This window comes from Chanos chanos, chromosome 2 (assembly GCF_902362185.1).
Source record: "Chanos chanos chromosome 2, fChaCha1.1, whole genome shotgun sequence".
Classification (NCBI taxonomy): domain Eukaryota; kingdom Metazoa; phylum Chordata; class Actinopteri; order Gonorynchiformes; family Chanidae; genus Chanos; species Chanos chanos.
Window position 1 is genome coordinate 12,601,692 of NC_044496.1, and position 18,237 is coordinate 12,619,928.

At 37.4% G+C, this 18,237-nt stretch overlaps 1 protein-coding gene across 1 annotated transcript; it reads right to left on the bottom strand.

Moving 5' to 3' along the window:
- Positions 1-2,903: 2,903 nt before the first annotated feature.
- dusp22a (dual specificity phosphatase 22a) lies at positions 2,904-17,111 on the bottom strand. The gene is made up of 7 exons (XM_030765955.1): positions 16,880-17,111; positions 16,201-16,234; positions 15,355-15,437; positions 12,388-12,437; positions 8,870-8,944; positions 8,248-8,419; positions 2,904-3,533 (listed from the first exon to the last, which is right to left on the bottom strand). The coding sequence occupies exons 1-7, from the start codon at positions 16,898-16,900 to the stop codon at positions 3,339-3,341; spliced, it is 630 nt and encodes a 209-aa protein (XP_030621815.1). The 5' UTR covers positions 16,901-17,111; the 3' UTR covers positions 2,904-3,338.
- Between the last annotated feature and the right edge of the window lie 1,126 nt (positions 17,112-18,237).

Consider the following 18,237-nt stretch of genomic DNA (forward strand, 5'->3'; position numbering starts at 1 on the left):
TACATGTCACTGCAGCTGAAAAGTCATACGTTTAATACTGCAAAATGTATTTACCCTTATGGCATCAGACTGATCAAGGAATGCTTTGAGGATGTCATTCTGCCCGTATAGTTCTTTGACCCACCGACCACATTTTTTTTAAATGTGGGACGAAACGGCTGTGCTGTGATGGGACTTTGCGGTACTGTTGCATGAGGGCTGAGTGAAAAGTAGTGATTCATTAACAGCTCTTCGAACGCACCGAGTAGCCAACAACTTCCCGCAACCCTCACGTAACAATGCAATCCCTTAGATCTTGAAGCGTATACAATAAAATAATGTTCTCTTTAACAATACTGCCATTATTTTGACCAGTTTTGGAGTTGTACTCCTTGAAATGCCATTATTCTGTTTTGTTATATTTTAAAAGGAAATAGGCTACTAAATTTCCTTAGAACACAAACGTGCCTGCAGTTAGATTACATACTATAAGCCAAAAATGAGCACGTTTCAGAAATTCATTTTCACATAGTCTTATTCAAATCCACATCACTCTACAGCTCGCTAGTGCAACTTATGCATTTTTTTTCTCTGGATCTTATCAAACTGGTGAGTATATCATTCACATAGAGTTCCCACATGACACTTCATGCTTGAAAACCATTAAGTCTATAATGCTTTTTACTGCTACTGGTGGGGGATTGCTCTGTATTTTCAATTACTGCCTCCACATCTGTCATACGGCGTGTTCCATGACACATACAGGTGCTAAGCCATTCTTTACAACCACACATCAACAGAAATCTCCTGACTTCAATTAAAAGACCATTCTGATATGTCTCAGTTATGGTCATCAATGAATCGGATTCCATCGGTGTTTCTTCAGGTTAAACCTATGCTCCACCACTACCAATGACCGTAACAAATATGCGCTGGAAGAGAAGGTATATACAGATAAGTACTGCTGAACATTATATTGCGCTCCGAGAATGCACTGAAATGGTTAAATTTTCATGCCATCCCCACATCAAACCTGTCAGCAGAGAGTTAAATATCATTTAGAAACCATGAAAAGGGGATGTAGGAAAGGTAAGGGTCACATGTCCATGGACCATTTCAGGATCTGAGTCCTGATTGTGGTTTTCTGCTCACCTCTGAGGCATAGGTGTGTTGTGAGCATGTCTACAGAAGAGAAGGCGGAAGTGGCATCTTCTCGTGTTAAATGAGAGTATTCTTAATACAGGACAGTGGAGTTCTCTATATGAGCACTGATATATTTGACCTCTTCCTCCTCCATCCTGGCCTTTTTATTCCTCCACCCTCCGTGTGGCAGAGGGACCTTGCACAAACAGTAAAACATTAATATTTAATCTTTGAAATCAAAGGTTGGACTGAATCGTGACTTCAAAACATCAACATTGCGGTATATATTGTACAAAGTATATAGTGGAATGAGGAAAGTTGTAATAAAGAGATTTTATAATGCTGTTACACAGAGGGCTTGTTTGATGCCAGTGATCTTTTAGTGATTTATGGCCTGTGGTCAAATAAGCTGAAATAACACTAATCACACTGTGGGTTGATATAAACAATATTATACATGTAATATTAATAGTTGTGTGATACATATGAGTGTGCACTGGAGGGTGAATGATCTGTGAAAAACTTGTTTGTCAAGAACATATCAAGACTGGTTTCATAAATAGACTTTATTAGCATTTCTGAATATTTGCCTACAACAAAAATACAAACATATTTCAAAAAGGCTTGATTTACATCTACATTAGAATTGAATTTGTACCACTTAAAATAGAAATAAAACATTTTGAGTAAATGATCTTTTGGAGCCAGTTATGGCAAAGGAAATACATACCACACTTTTGTTTGAATTCAATATTTCAGGTATGTCATCGTCATTAACCGTATTTTGTGGTTATATTGTATGGTTATATGTAGGGATGCTCATTTTGAAATTTTTTTCTGACCGATAACCAACACTCGTTAACCGACCATTAACGGTTAACCGACAAGATTAAAACGTACTATTTAAAATGGACGATTGTCAGTGACCCATTAAAAAACACCAATACAACAAATGTTTTTTTGTTTGTTTGCTTTTTTCATAAGAAGGGGTTTATTTTACATGTGCAGAACCGGCATAATAGCCTCTAACTTAAAATAAATAGCAAATATTAGCTAGACTTTCTAATGCATAAACAGTTTAACAAAACGAAAACACACATTGAATCCTCCAGCGCAGAGAGCGCTGTAAAGAAAACCTACTCCTCCGCTCTCGGCTAATTAATGAGCAACCAACAGGTTAACAAAACGGAAACTGGTAGTCGCATTTTCAGACCTCAAAATAAAATAAACAGGCCAGGCCTAACTCAGTCCTCAGCATAGCGGACAGCGCATCTACTAGTTTTTAGTCAGAAATAGCAATAGGTCGATATGCTGTGGGGTTAGTCTGTCGCGCAGTCTGTGTGTGTTTTAACTGTTAAACTGATAGTATTCATCGGTCAAAATCCTTGTCGGTTAACGGTTAATTATTAACATCCCTAGTTATATGTCTAATATAATTTGTAGTTTTGTTATGTTGATTGAAATATAATGGTAACACAGAGACCTTTATCTTGACGGTATCATGATTTAACAGCAGTTCATCATGACGGGTATAAGAGGAAAGGTCTGAGGTGGGTTAAGAGATGACAGAGAGCACACAGTGGATTTTTATAATGGATTTTTTTGTTTGTTTTTAAATTATGGATAGAAGTCCAACATTTGTAGAAAAGCGTTTGAAGTGTATTTGGAGTAGAAGGCCACCATAAGATCTTTCAACAATGTAACACACTAATTGTGTGCACACTGTTCTAGAACATCTTGTGCACACTCTGTGCTCACAAGATATACACCATAGAAAAAAAAATATGTACAATATGGCTTTGTTACTCCATTGTCCCCCAAAACTAAACACTGTGATGAAGTCATCCCTTTTCTGGTGCTTTGTCAATATGATCACAAACTTATCCCATGCAAACTCCTGCTAACAGCTCAGAATATCTTAGAATGTTCTGCTTTAGAGGTCATGTTCATAACCTGCAATAAAATGTAAAAAAACAAAACAAAAAAAAAACCATTACATGAGAGTAGCATTTGGAGAACTTACATTCAACAGTTAAGTGTGGAGCTAACTGTAAGGTGTTTGGGTGTACTTTGGCGAAGGCTTCCATGAGAGGAGAGTTCATGGAGTACTTCTGTGGCAGTTTGATGGGGGATGAGAAGCAGGTGTATAGCAGCCATGCGCAAGTCAATGTCTCTTGTTGTGGGTGGATGGGTTGGGGGGGGGGTGAGGTGTCTGCTCATCTGCTGCTGCCTGAGCCGTAAGCGTTGTAGGGTAAAGGATAGACACTGGTGGCCTGATTCATCCAGGCCTGGTCTCCTGTCCGCTGGCGCTCCTGTCTCTGCTGCTCAGCGTATTGGTTCAGCAATGCCTTCACCTGCTCCTGGTCTTTGAAGGGACTGGGTCGGTAGCTCGACTGAAGCCAAGCACGGTACTGAGGAAAGAGAGAGGGAAAAGTTTAAGCACACAGAAGATGACCCATGACAATGCAGACCCTTATATCATAGCAGCATTATTTATCCAAAAATTTTGGCTGCTTGTTCCATGTTCATTCGTTTTTTTTTTTTATAGAAGACCGAATGAAACCCTACTGTTAGAAAAGGATATACTGCATTTAAAGGCAGTCTACTTTGTGATCACTGTCTACTGTAAAACGTATTTATAAAGCAAACTGAACTGATGAGAGGATGTAAAAATCTCAGCCCAACCGGTCCAAAATGCTGATGAACCCACTTTTTAATAAAATTTTTTATACCTTTCAGACCAAAAATATCAAACTCAGTGCGCAAGTGTGTGTGGGGGCTCACACAGACACAGGCTCACACACTCAGTGACTCACTCTCTGTGTATCATCAGTTCTGGTCTGTACTGATGACATGTCTAACTTTTTCTGCAGGCCCACTTGCAGACAAAGGGAGACTGTGTGTGTGTGTGTTGGCTGTTACGCTGCAAAGGAGCCAATGGGAGTCCCCTGGCTCATTGCCTTGTTTGCAGAAGTGAGTGGGAAGTCCTGCCTCCAGTTCTTTTCCTGGTAGGCATTCTTTTATATGGATGAAGATATTATTGTATCAAATAGATGACATATCTTACATGAATGGAAATACTGATATTTTAATACAACGTATGAACATATAGTAACCTACATTAACTAAAATGAAAACAGTTTTTCCCCTGTAATTGTCTAGGCACATCTCCGATATTTCTGTGGCAATTCTATAATTAAAAACAGCATGACTTACACTGTCTACTTTTATAAAATACTAACTTGCATTTGCTCTGAATCTGCACTGCGAAATCTGTGTTTCTGAGCAGGAAATTATTTCGCTCAACACTGCAGCAAAGTCTCTGCACTGTCACTGAAGTCTAATAAAGATTTACTAAAAAGTTAAGTAAACCATGACAGCATTTACGCATTTCTAAAGACACTTCTCAGAATCCATAAAATGCTCTACTCGAAATCAGAGACTACTTACTGAGTACCGACCTATGGTATAATATTCTGTGCTAAACATACAAACATCAGTTCGTATTAAAACAATAGATTAAGTTGAGAGACTTTCAATACAAAATTAAATCATTCACCGAAACTGATGGTAATCCTAATTCGCAAAGTTTACATGTTACATCCTTATATTTAAACACTGCTTCTGAGTAAGATTTTCATTGAACGGGACAATACATTCATGCCTTGAGAAGTTAAGACTACCATAGTCCGACTGTATCCAAATTCATTTCAAGACTACACCTGAGTCCCAGGAACCAGGTCTAACAGCAGATGTCCTTTTAAGTCCACAGGGACACAAACAACCACACGTTTCACTTCTGCTCCAACTACCTTGTGCATCTTAATTTGTGATTCTCACATTGAAAGTGAGCAGACAATAAAAGACATCCTCTGACATTTAAAAACAACACAACATCAATCCACTCTTCAATATGCTACATCACACATGACAGAGTGCTGCAGAATATTTGTTTATTTTGTGGGTTATAAAGATAATATGAACATGGAATCTTTATATGATATCTTTACACCATTAATTAGGGTTGACAAAATCATAACTAAACATTATTTTCAGTGTATTTTTCTCGGTAGATATTCCACTGTGAAGAGGTGAAGACATGTGCTCCTTGAAACAGTATAAATCACAAGTGTGTCAGTAAGGCAGCTGGTAACCCACTCAGACATAACACTTTAATCGTAAATGCAACATCTACAAACCCTGTGTACCTCCTACATTCAACCACATGCATTTCCCTCAGGGTAAGGTGGGACCATCTCTGAGCTGTATGCCTGAAAAGACTGGTAAATGCTGAATGACTTGTCAGCTCAAAAGTAAGTGAGTTTTTGTGAATCTTAATTATAAATTAAAACATCTAAATTCAGAAGGCAAAAACTAAAATATCTTTTTTTCCCCCAGATGACTATTAAACCTCAACAGATGCTCTACCAAACAAACCAAATGGACAGAGAACAGGTACAGTCTTACCCAGCATGTACTCTCTTCCAGGGTCAACTGACCTACGAAATGCACATTCGGAATGAAATCTCGATATGAATGCAGATAAAAGTCCTAAAGCTACGGTTTGAATCTGAATTGAGTCAAACTAAATGAGGCATACGTCTAGGTAAAGACCTTCTCCAGCACCTGTTATTGTCAAAATGCACTGTCAAGTTATCTCGTAGGCAGTGTTGTGGTAGTTACTCAAATCAATTACTTTTCATTTAATCCACTACAGATTCCTAATTACATCTCTCAAACTGTAATGGGATTACTTTACTCATTACAAGTTACTCTCGAAAACCTAAACAAATCTACAGAGTGGGAAGTACAAGGATGACACCCAGTAGTCCTGTCAGTGCAGAACTCTATGAGTCCTAAGTAATTACTCACTTATGCACTTTCAAAACATCTGGACCAGCAAGTGAAGGCCTTTAGTTCAAGAGAACTGCCTCAAAAATATATCTTAATAAATAAAATTAAAAAAAAAAAAAATAGGCTATGCAGTGGTCAAGTAGTTCAACAGCATACACACTACAACCAGAAAGGCTTTTCAGAGACAACCAACCGCACATTATCAAACACACTCAGCACATTACCAAAACCATTGCTTAGGCTTAACTCATTTTGCTTCCTCATCTCTGAAATAGTGGTTATATCTCATCAACAAAAGCTTCTCAAATTATTTGTTGGAAAGCCTGTTCCTCTTTGGGGTCAGCACAAGACTATCTATGCTGAAAAGCAAGCACTGAGATTTAAGAAAGAAGTAGATTTGGTGGCAGTAACTAACATTTTGGTAATTTGGTTCTAAAAAGCTTATTGCAAAAAAAAAAAAAAAGCATGTAAACTCCACTCTGGTGGCTACTGACTTGCGCCACATACGACAGCTGTCACAGGTAATGATGCAAAAGGTATTAGTGATGCAAAGGTATTATTATATGGATGAAATTTAAATGTACCCCAAGTAATTAATATTATTTGCTTAAAAAAATCTGTGTACGGTGAGTAAAGAAATTATAATTAATGTCAGCAATTATAACGTTATCATAAGAATTTAAACTATAAAGCATTAAACTACTTAGTTTAGAGAAAAGTAATTAGATTACAGCAATGCGTTACTTTGTACAACACTGTATGATGGAAGAACTAGGGTAAGTCTTCATTACTTTACATCTAAATCAGTTTGTGGATATTTAACAAAGACTCCTTAAACCTAGAACAAATACACATCACAGAATGTTATAATATGAAACTAAAATCTAGTACTTGAAAATACCAGCATAAATTGCATTTCAATTTTAAAGTAAACATAGACGATGAGGAAATGTACCTTTGCAGTTCTGATTATTAGCAAGGTAAGAACTAAACGGTCTGCATAAATGTTTTGGAGGGAGGAGTGTGGATTGACTGAACTGATCACTGAGGTGCACAGGCTTAAATATTGCAACTTCAATTCAACAAGTCTTAACGTACAGTATGACACTTCAAGAGTCCTTACCCTTGGATACAGGACATCTCAAATCTGTGAGAAAAATAATTAAAGAAAAACAGAAAAATCCCCTTTATAGAACAATTGTTCCTTTCAGTTAAAGGAACCACGTTCACTTAAACGACAAAAATACACTTTATTTTACAGAAAGGTTCGTGTTGCAAGGCTTTCGACTGTAATGACACACACGTGACGAGATGCACTCTAATGCAATTTCAGCAAGTCCCCCTGACTTCCCCAATGAGCATTCATCTGTTAGCTCCATAATGTCAACATGCTGTAGCATCCAATACAGCTTTATAATGTCATGTGTTAGCTACAGAGCTGAAGCTGTCAACCCTGTGCAAAAATAGCCCCAACAACAGGAAAACCCATTTTCTCACCTTCACAGGCTCGATGTGAGAACTCGCCTAAATAAAACACAAATGCGCGCCTGAAAAAAACAGTGTATATGTCATAGTGCACAGAGAGCAGACGCTATCCTCTACAAGAGGAACCTAATTTAGCAGTAGTTTAATGTATGCTACACTACTTTTGAACTGTATGCAACTTGTGCTTGAACTGAATCAGTCATCAAGCCTACATTTGAAACACTCTCTCTTGGCTGAGGTTAATTTCAGTGTGGGTCTGTTGGCACATCTGAAGGCTATTTTGAACTTTGTTACTCTAAAAAATAGTAAATGTCAGTAGAATGCTGAGCATGCTAGAGACTCATTCAAAACTACCACCCTTTACAAGCCTCTGTCTTCAGAAAGCCAATCAGGGGTGGTTACAACAAAAATATAAGCTGAAATGTAATTTTGTGAGCAAAAATGTGAGTTTTTAAATTGGTGTGTACGCTCTTTCCTGAAAGTCGAGTTATGTTTTTTAGAGGATCACATCTGCCTTTTTTTTTTTTGATGCTTGCTTCTAACTGTAATGTCTTAGTGCTGATTTTCACCACTATCTAGTACACCACACCACAGTAATAGTATGGCTATTAAAACTTTGCTGATATCACAAATCAGCAAAGTTTTAATAGCCTTACTCTCCTTACTGTTTTCAAATTTGATTTCAGTATGCTGAAAATGGTGTTTACACTTGTGGTTGAAGTACAATGCTCTTAACTGTGTACACAATACAAAAAAAAAAAAATCACTGTGAGGAAAGAAATCTACCTCGGAAACTTTTGTCATCTGAAATTCCTGCAGTTGCTGCTGGAAACCATAATTTGGACCCACAAATGACCTGACTGCCTTGACTGCAGATAGACACTCCTCCCAGCTGTAAGTGGTGACAGTCATCAGATAAGCTACAACCATGGTGGTGCTGCGTGAAACTCCAGCCAAACTACAACAGGAACAAAACAAAGGAACAGAGTCTGGTCAGGTCTGCTTTGATAACATGGTAAGACATGTGTAAAATGCATTTGAGAATTAAGTATTTTAAGGAGCACTGAACGGCCAATACGGTTACGGGAACTGAGATGGAGAGACTAGTCCAGTTAAGCATGGCTGCACTGATTTTAGCCAGTCAAGACACTGTCATTCATGTTGCCATAAGGGAGATAAGGGCTGGAATTAATAGAGCATCTTAGAGACATTCAGGTTAAAAACAGAAGAGGTTACTCACGGTACGTTTAAAGAAAAACAAGTCTCATATTCTTGCAGGAGCAGGTGAGCAACTTTTTACCGGCACTTCAGTTCAGCGTTTAAGGGACTTTCCAAATCCAGCTCAGTTCATTTAAAAGTCAGCCGTACCTGATTATGCATTGCACAACATTTACAGCCATTTACTTACCAGTGAACCAGACAGGCACCTCCATTCAGTCTGCACTCATGGATGAAGCGAATACATTCTTTGAAGTGTTGTGACCTGACAAAGCAAAAATAAACCAGAAAATATAAAAAAATATTTTTTTTATTAAAAAAAAATGCTTAAGGATTACAATTATTCTTTGTAATAAATAATGTAATGTAAGCAAACAGAAAGGTGGCCCTGCTTGTGTTTGATATTAAGAACATGGAAATTTTGACACAAAGGATGGCATCCAATGAAGGACTCACAATTTACAAAAACAAATAAGGAACAAAGATTGCATTTAACTGCAGGCACAATATAACTACATGAGATGTATTTTGCAGTGGTTACTTGGTTGTTCTGCAATTGTCCATGATCATGACTCACATGTATCTGGTAAAAAGTGCTTGTATGACGTAAATATTGTCACGCCGTCGTGTGCTTTAACACAAAAAGAGACTAAACCTGTCTGGCTGGCACCTCAGTAAGGGAGAGACTGATTAAGGGATCCAATCTAACATACATGTCTGAACAACTGTCAGGAAGTCCCAGTATAAAGCCTGTGTTTCAGAGATCCTCATGGGTATACATATTGATCAATGGAAACATTCTTAAAAACGGGACAAACTACCATTATTTGGTTATGGATAAATTCAGTAAACCTGTGGTTTTCGAGCAACACCTGGTTTGGCAAAACAGATGCATTTCTAAATCTCTGATTCAGATATCATTGAGAAATACTTGGGTATTACAAAACTCAAGGCCCATATGGAGCGCACTGTCCCTTAAAAGCAAGTGCTGGTTACTCAATCATGCTCAACAGACAGCTACAAAAATAGATGTGATTGGCTGTTTTCCTTTAACTGAGACCCAAACTCGACAAAAGATGAGCCATCAGCACATTTTCATCTTGGTTTCCGGCTTTCTTAGTGGATATGCAGAAAGTCTATGTGCGGTTATTTTATCCGAATTGCCAAGAAATCAAAACGAAAATGGGTTGACACTACAGCTAAATTAAAAACCATTCCCACACCCCAATGTGAGTGTTTCTGTAATTTGGATGTCTAGGACAGAGAGGGGACATGGGTACTTCAAAAATGATGGCTGAGCTACAGTCAGGTCTGTGCCCTCTTTAGCTATAGTCAAGGGCTTCACTTTATCTTACAATGACTGCAACTGCTTTAGTTGCGCAGTCATGCAGTAATGATAGAAAGTGATCGTCAAAAAAAGCTGGAGCCTGGTACAACCAGATCCCAAAACAGTCCCTTGCAACAGCGTTCTCGTTTCTATATGCTGTGCAAATGACGCGCAATTGTGCAAAATGAAATGCATCATGTAGATTATACCAGTTGTATTGTTATTCATAGGATAGAGTGAGAAAGACTGTTTGAACTGTCTCAATATCACATAGCAACTGATGCTGAATATTACACTTAACTCAAAAGATACGACAATGTGTGATCAGCACAGTGATATGCTCAGTATCATCAGAGTGGTCTACAGATTTCTGGATGAATTCTTAGTCAAGTGGAATTAGATCCAGTCTGTGTAAGGACATTTGCTGTGAGGAATTAGGTCGAAACGATGCTACTGTGTAGATGGACAAGATTTTTTCATGTTTGCTCAACACAGAAAACCATTGTTTAATATGGTTTAAATCAGGAAGTGTTAAACACCCTACTCACAGCCTGAGTGGGTGAGTGGACTTTCCCATACCATTTTTCAAATGCCTCAAGATTAGAGGACAGGACACGGGGGCAGGACCAAGCGTGGTCACTGGCCTGAGGGAGGACATTAGAGGGTGATGAAACAACTGGACAGACCGTTAACCCTTATTTTTAAAGCTGGGGGATTGTGACAGAAGGGCTTTTAATAGGCTTTGGTGGCCAAGGCACTGTTGGGTGTTGAGGCGCAGTTTCCTTCCTCCTTGATTGCATCAGAGGGACCAAAGCCCCCCAGTAACCCCCCAGTAACTCTAAAACACTCTTCACCATTCATTCCTACACCAATACACCTCCCATATGGTTCACATCAGTCTTCATTATGGGGAGCACAGAGGAGGGTTTTTATTTTGTAGTTGTATGCATCAATTTAATATTATGCATGTATGGAGTGCATCAAAAAACATTTTATATCATGTACTTTGGCATCCAAATGACCGTGCATGCTCCCAACAAAAAACTGTCTCTACAAATGGAAAGAGACTGGAAATATGGTCTCTTTAGAGCTGTTAAACAGAAGAAAATGAATGTAAACCTATAAATGAGGTTCTGTCACAGATACTGAAACCAAACTTTCTACGCCGAAGCTGCTCACAAACTCAGTATTGTTTATTAAATGTCAGTCTCAATCAGAACGTGGGTGTTCAGCTGAAATGTTGAGCAGCTTAAGTGTAAAAAAAAAAACAGCGAAGGAAACACTGTTCTTGTCATTTTTTTCTATATGGGGATTTTGCATTCTTGATACTGCTCTTGTTTATTACGGGATGCAGCGGTGACTAATGCTATGGTCTTTCAGACAGGATATAATGCTATTTTAGCCTGGACAGTCCATAAAGTTTGCACAATGATATACTTAATGGATTCCTAAAATAAAGAGAGAAAACAATGGTAAATGTCTGCTCAAATGGTGTATCACAAAAACTGTGGTGATAATTTAATTACAAGGAGGCAATTGTAAAAACGGCCCTCATTTCAACAAGCATGAACTTCCTCTCTCAAAAAGATTCACCTCACGCCAGTGAAATTTAGTAGTTTTTCTCCCTGAAAGCAGCCAGTCATGTGGTACAAGTGAGGTTATATCAACTCAGATGCCTGATTTTTGTGTGGACCAATATTCTGTGATTTTAAAGGTAAATTAAAAAAAAAAAAAAAAACATTTTTCAGTGTAACAGTGAATTTTTTTTTTCATTTGATTATTCTCATTATGAATAATGTTCAAGTACATTATCCACTGTAGCAAGCAAACGCACACCTTCTCGCATCACCTCCTCACTAAGAGTTCATGATGCATGATGCGTGTCTATCCGCACCCCACACCTACCGATACATGCACAAGAGATGTCTAGGCTCAGTCTGTGTTCTGTGCTAATCTAAGCTGTGGCATTCCCTTCTAGACTATCACAGGGCCAGCATGTGACCCAGAGAGGAACATCCAGGGTTGTCAACATACAGCAGGCAAACCACGAACACGACAATAAGAAATTTTATCCTTTGACAATTCTGAAACCCCATTTTGTGAAAATAATTTCCTGTATACCAAATACCCCTCCAATTAGTTAATATGCATTTATTGACGGTATGAAAAAGTCCAAGCCTGGGTACATACACTTGAATAGTAAGAATGAAGTTGGTACTACCTAAATTTGAACGATGTCTGTCATTTCACATGTCAGTTTTTAAAACACAGAGGTGTTCTTGCTCATCAACAAAGACACTGAGAAAGTTGTGTTGAGTTGTATTGGGAAATTATGTGTGTGTGTGTGTGTGTGTGTGTAAGCATGTTGCTCGGTTACTCACAGATTCTGGTTTGAAGCGTCAGCAGCTTGAATGCAAAGGTAGGTCATATCCTATGGTGAGGTAGGGAACAAATAAACAAATGAACAAACTAAACAACACACATAATCAGTACCATGAGTCAAAGCACTTCAGTTTTTCTGGGAATTAGTGTCTTGAAACTTAAAGGAGACACAGCAATATAAACTGTAACTCTATTTGATCAAGAATAGCACAGATGTTCAGGTCTGGTCCTTAAGGGCCTGAGACCTGCTAATGTTTGAACCACACCACATAATGAGAGGCTGATTTCTATACGTGAGACGGATGCATATATTTCTGAACAGAATTCATAGGGTTAATGGCCTGATTTGTATAGCTCCACATAAAGATAAAGATAAATAGAGGAGAAACAACTACTACTACGACAATGACAACAACAACAACAACAACAACAACAAGTACAAACTGCAATATCATCTTGCCATTTCTAAGCTGACTATAAATCTCACAAAATAAATTTAGTCTGAAGGGATATGCAAAATTATTAAACTCTTCATGGAATTTGTTTTCCAAATCTTCTAGATTTGTCACTACCTCAGAATGAAGCCTTCAGCTAATATTTTGCTTGAAAGTCATCCTGAGTTTTGAAGACAATGCAACACTAGCTGATGAAATATTAAGCACAAGAAGACTCTTTGAAACACTCATTATAAACTTATTAACTAATATTATCAACATGCCAACTAGTAGGAATGAGGTTTTACAGATGTGAAACAATGCTTATTCTACATTGAGCAAAATCCAGTGACCCAAGTCTCTCAGTCAGGAAAAAAGACAGAAGGCATTTGTGAAGCATTACTGCCTCCATGTGGTCAAAACCGTGTATATACATTAAAAAGAAAAACACAAATATTTTTAACTTAAACAAGGATTAGCAATGACAAGAGTAGAATCACTAAACATCTATTTCCATAAGTGGAACACAGACGTCTCACCCTTGACAATTTCAAGAATGAAGCTAAAAAAGTGTTATGATTACTGTGTTTATAGTTAAGGATACAATCAGTCAATGAGATACACAATTGTTTTGGACATGCTTTAAAATTATATTTTGGTCTAGATAATGGTTTCAATTTTGAATACAACTTAAACATACAAACAAAAGAGAGTGAAAACTTCACAGTTGCGTTCATTGGTGTTGCGTTCGATTTTTTAAGGATCAAAAGAAATATGTAATTGCTTGAATCGAGTTTTCATCAGTAGGAAATCTTTTTTGGTGCGACTCAAATTTAACATTTAAAAATGATAAGAAGATAAGAACTATAAGAAACATTCTCCTTTAACTATGTCATATTATCTTTCACTATCTGGCAAGGATGTATATGAGTTCACTGCAGTGCCACTGTAAATCCAACTGTTTGTATTTAGTTCATTCGGTGACCATAGCACTCACATAGTTCCAGACAAAACTGTCAACTTTGCATGCTCATCTTTGAACAACTGAAAAAAAAAAATGTAAAACTAAACTAACTTTGAAATTAACATTTCATTTTTCCAGTGATGGCACCAGTGCCAATAACTTTTCCTGGCTGGCACCAGTACATGACCTGGTCACACAAACACAAAATAATGGTTCAATGCTATCATACAAGAGTAATCCAGAGGCCTCAATCTCTTGGATAAGTACATATTTTTGTGTTACTGATTACCCATGACATCAAAGCAAAAATAAAGCAGAAAATGTAGAATTGTGATGCAACACTGAATTTCAATATACATGATTTAATATATTCAGAGTGGCTTCTTTCTGGAAGATTTTTCAGAACTCTCCAATCATTATAGACTCGTGTTAGGATAAAAGCTGATTTTGCTTATCTTAAGTTTTGGTGTGTGAGTCCGTATGATTCAAAGGGTTGTTAAGAATGAATTTACCAAAATGTACAGCATGCACACACACACACACACACACACACATATATATATATATATATATATATATATACACACACACACACACATATATACATATATATACATACACACATATATACACACACACACACACACATATATATACACACACACACATATACATACATATATATATATATATATATATACACACACACACACACACACACACACACACACACACAGATATGTGTGTGTGAGAGAGAGAGAGAGAGAGAGATAGTTAAGGCTAGTCAACTTTTGGTAAACAGAGTATATATTATTACATTGTTTTTATCATACCTCAGCCAATTAAACTCTTGTTAGGAATCTCCAAAAGTTCCTACACTGATACCGAGACTCCAGGAACATAGGTGGTCTATTTATGCCCAAACGAAAGGTCCAAGATTTACAGATTTACCAGTCAAAGCAGTGCGCCTAATTTAAAAACAGTAGGGGCTCAGGAGCGTATAATGGATTACAAATGGTTTTGTCTTTCCCTCTCTGTTGGCCATTTTGTTAGATTTACATACTTCCTGATCCCTGAGTTAACCTTAGTAATTGAATCATTAGTTGCACCTGTTTTTGGTTAGCCTAGTTTTCCTGCGTTTGGGGTACGGAATTGTATTGTCATCAATGAATTCTGAAGCCTATGTCAAGAAAACCAGAAGCTTGTAGGTTCCTGAAGCTCTTTGATAAGCCTGTTTTGTTCCAATAAAATGACCAATCTGCACCTGCGTCCAGAATCTCTTTCAGACTGTGACAGACAACCTGGAGACAAGCTTTTCCCTCTACTCCATGAACGCAAAGTAAATTTCAAACTGCTCTATTACAAAGTCTTACTGTCCCAATTAAATGCTTCTTTTACATAACATAATTTTGTTAGCTTCCAAATAATTATGAACAAACACACACACACACACGTATATATTTGTCTCCTCTTTGACACTACCAGAGATTAACAGTATAAAGGGAGTGAATGAGAGTCCTCTCTACCCCCTCCATGGAGATGCATGTGAGAATGACTGGTGCTCTCACCTCCATTACAGGCTTGGCATTGTTATAGACTGAGAGGATGTGGGTGATACCATTCCGAGACAGACTGTCTCTGTTCTCTGAATCTGCAGAGGGAAACATTTAGTGAAAATTGTGGTAATTATGCAAGTTAAGAATACATTCCAAGAGAGGCCTTTTAGCATGACTCCGGTAAAAGGCAGAAGAACTGAATTTTCAGTACAATGAACCTGAAGGCGAATAAAAGTTTAAAGACCCACTGGAATATCTCTTTAAACAGCTCTCATATCTTGGTAACCCAAAGTGTCAGAGATAAAAACTGGCTCATAAATATTGAATGTTTCTAGGGGACACAAATGATGACAGTAGACAGTAGTAACATTATGAATATTACTTTTATACCAACATATCTTTCATTGTAGGTCTTATCACAGACTGCAGTCTGGACAGTGAGTGTTACTGACATTTGTGGCTCTGGTCTATTTTCAGTTGATGACCAGTATAGAGACCATCTTGTGATGTGATCATCAGAGCAGCTATAAATAGAGTTCTGTCAGATATCGGGAAATGCTGCTACAACAGTGCAATGCTGTGAGAAATCAAGGTGGTAAGACTGAGATCTAAGCACAGGATATTCAGGAAGCGTTGTGTCCTGCTGGTTTTTCAACAATTTCTAAGCACTACTCATGTTACATGCTTAAATATACATTAACGACTGCTAAGATTCAAATGTAGAACATGATTAAAACTGTCATTTTTCATCACTGAGCAACACTTCAGAATGGTAATGGTATGGACTGTGTAATAATTTGACACACAAAAGAGAATTTTGTGACCTAAGAAGTTGGATGTAAAGAAGTTATAACTTACCTCTTATATTACCGAGGTAAAGACCATCAATAACCTATGGGAAGAGGATGAGTATGCACACACTATTAAATTTACTGACATCTTGGAAAATCTGAATAAAATGTGTTTTCGTAATTTTCTTCACTGTGACTAAATGATCAACCATGTGTCTAAAGTGAAAAGGTGATTAAATGAAATTGCAGGAAAAAAACACATTTCTAGAGCAATATTACTGCTCATAAAGAACATTCTGCAAAGAGAACCATGACACCACTGAGTGCTGGTAAAACAGCAACTGCAAAAACAGCTGTCATGGAGAATAACATAAACTGACCCGCCTAACAAATGTTCGTCACTAGTATAAGATAATGACCTTCACTAGTTTGTCCTAAAAGGTATTTGCTAATATTTGAAATATTAAACTTGATAAATGCAACTTTATCTCGAAACCTAGTAGCTTTTTCGTATAAAATTCTTATTTATAAACCAAAGCAGCAACAGAATATTTGCCTTCCATGTGCGGCATTTCAGCCCTGCACTTCCGAATGTGGGCAAGACTGGCACACACGTCACTGACTGCAATGTAAACATCATTACGATTATCCGAATCGCGTTCACTCTATACATCAAATGGAAACACCATTACCCGCATCTGAAATGATCGACATAAACAATTTGAACACAGGAAATGATGCATTACCTTGTTCATTCCATTCCCCATTGTGACAGACGTGCAAATCAACCGCTATCGCTATACTTTTCTCAGCGTTGACGCTCCTTGCTAGTTTGTTCCTTGGAGACTCGCAGAACAACACTCGGAAAGGACATGGACTTTGGACCTTCTGCTCATTGGGAAGAGCATGAGAAGGTCGCACTATTGTATCCACTGAGTCTGTCGTGCCCCTTTAGAGATAACAAATACTGAGCATCGACTGATTTTCATGATAAGAACTCGACCGCCATACTCGTAAATGCTCTCGACAGTGCTGCGTAAACCTCTTCCGGATGATTACATTTAGCGGATATTGAAACTTAGATTTGATGACATCACAGCTGGTTATCTTTATGTATTTAGTGCTACTACATGACAGTAACGTGATCAGAATATTCAGAAAAAAATACATATTTAAACATAATGTCAGCAATGTGATATTAAATGCACTTTTCACTAAAATACAATGGCAATTTGTTTCACCGTCATGCTGCACGATTACACATTGAGAATGCTTTGGGGATAATTGATTCGAACGACCTTGTTGTATATCTCACTGTTTGTCAATATAGGTCTCATTATTTAATTTATAACGTTCATGTTATGCACAATCTATTACAATAACAAAGTTTCACTATTGCAATTATAATTCTACTCTTGTTCCATTTTGTAGCATAGTTCATAATATGCTGTGTATACAATCATTACACAATGGACAATAACTTTTATAATCAACCTCACTAATCTAATCTTACTATATGCTACATATATAATTAATGCACAATGTAGAATCGACAGATGCAACCTCTTTGTCTTATTTATGGCAGATGCAGCCCATTTTATTTATTCTATTTTATAGTGTTTTATTATATTGTATTCTATTGTTGTGTCTGATTGTGCTGGACAGTGCTGTTGTGGCATTCGAATTTCCCTCGGAATTAATGAAGTATTTGTATTCCTATTCATGGAATAATACCCTAAAACCTGAGAAAGTAACGACTGCAACTTGTAAATAGTGAGGTAGAATTATGTTGGAGAGCCAGAATTATACACTAATTGGTTCTCTAACTTTTTGGCTTTTTTCTTAAAAAGAAAATGCAGCCAATGTATTTTGGTCTGTGTCCATCGGTACTCAGTCTGTATAGATTCAGTTTATATGAATGATACACAAACGCAACATAACCTTGCTTTGATTTAGCACCAAATCAGTTTTATCAAAACTATACAGGAATACTTAAATGTTATTCTACTCAGAAACTTTGAAGTGCAAATGCTCTGTATGTTGTCTTCGTACTCTTAGAGTGAAAAAGTACAATACAGACTCAAAACACCCCCCCAAAAAAACC

Excerpts from the sequence above, each read along its gene's own strand:
- dusp22a (XM_030765955.1), bottom strand. The coding sequence starts at position 16,900 with ATGGGGAATGGAATGAACAAG. Across the intron at positions 16,235-16,879 it reads TGGGGAATGGAATGAACAAG|GTTATTGATGGTCTTTACCT; the intron begins GTAATGCATCAT and ends CTCTTCCCATAG. Across the intron at positions 12,438-15,354 it reads ATGCCAAGCCTGTAATGGAG|GATATGACCTACCTTTGCAT; the intron begins GTGAGAGCACCA and ends ACCTCACCATAG.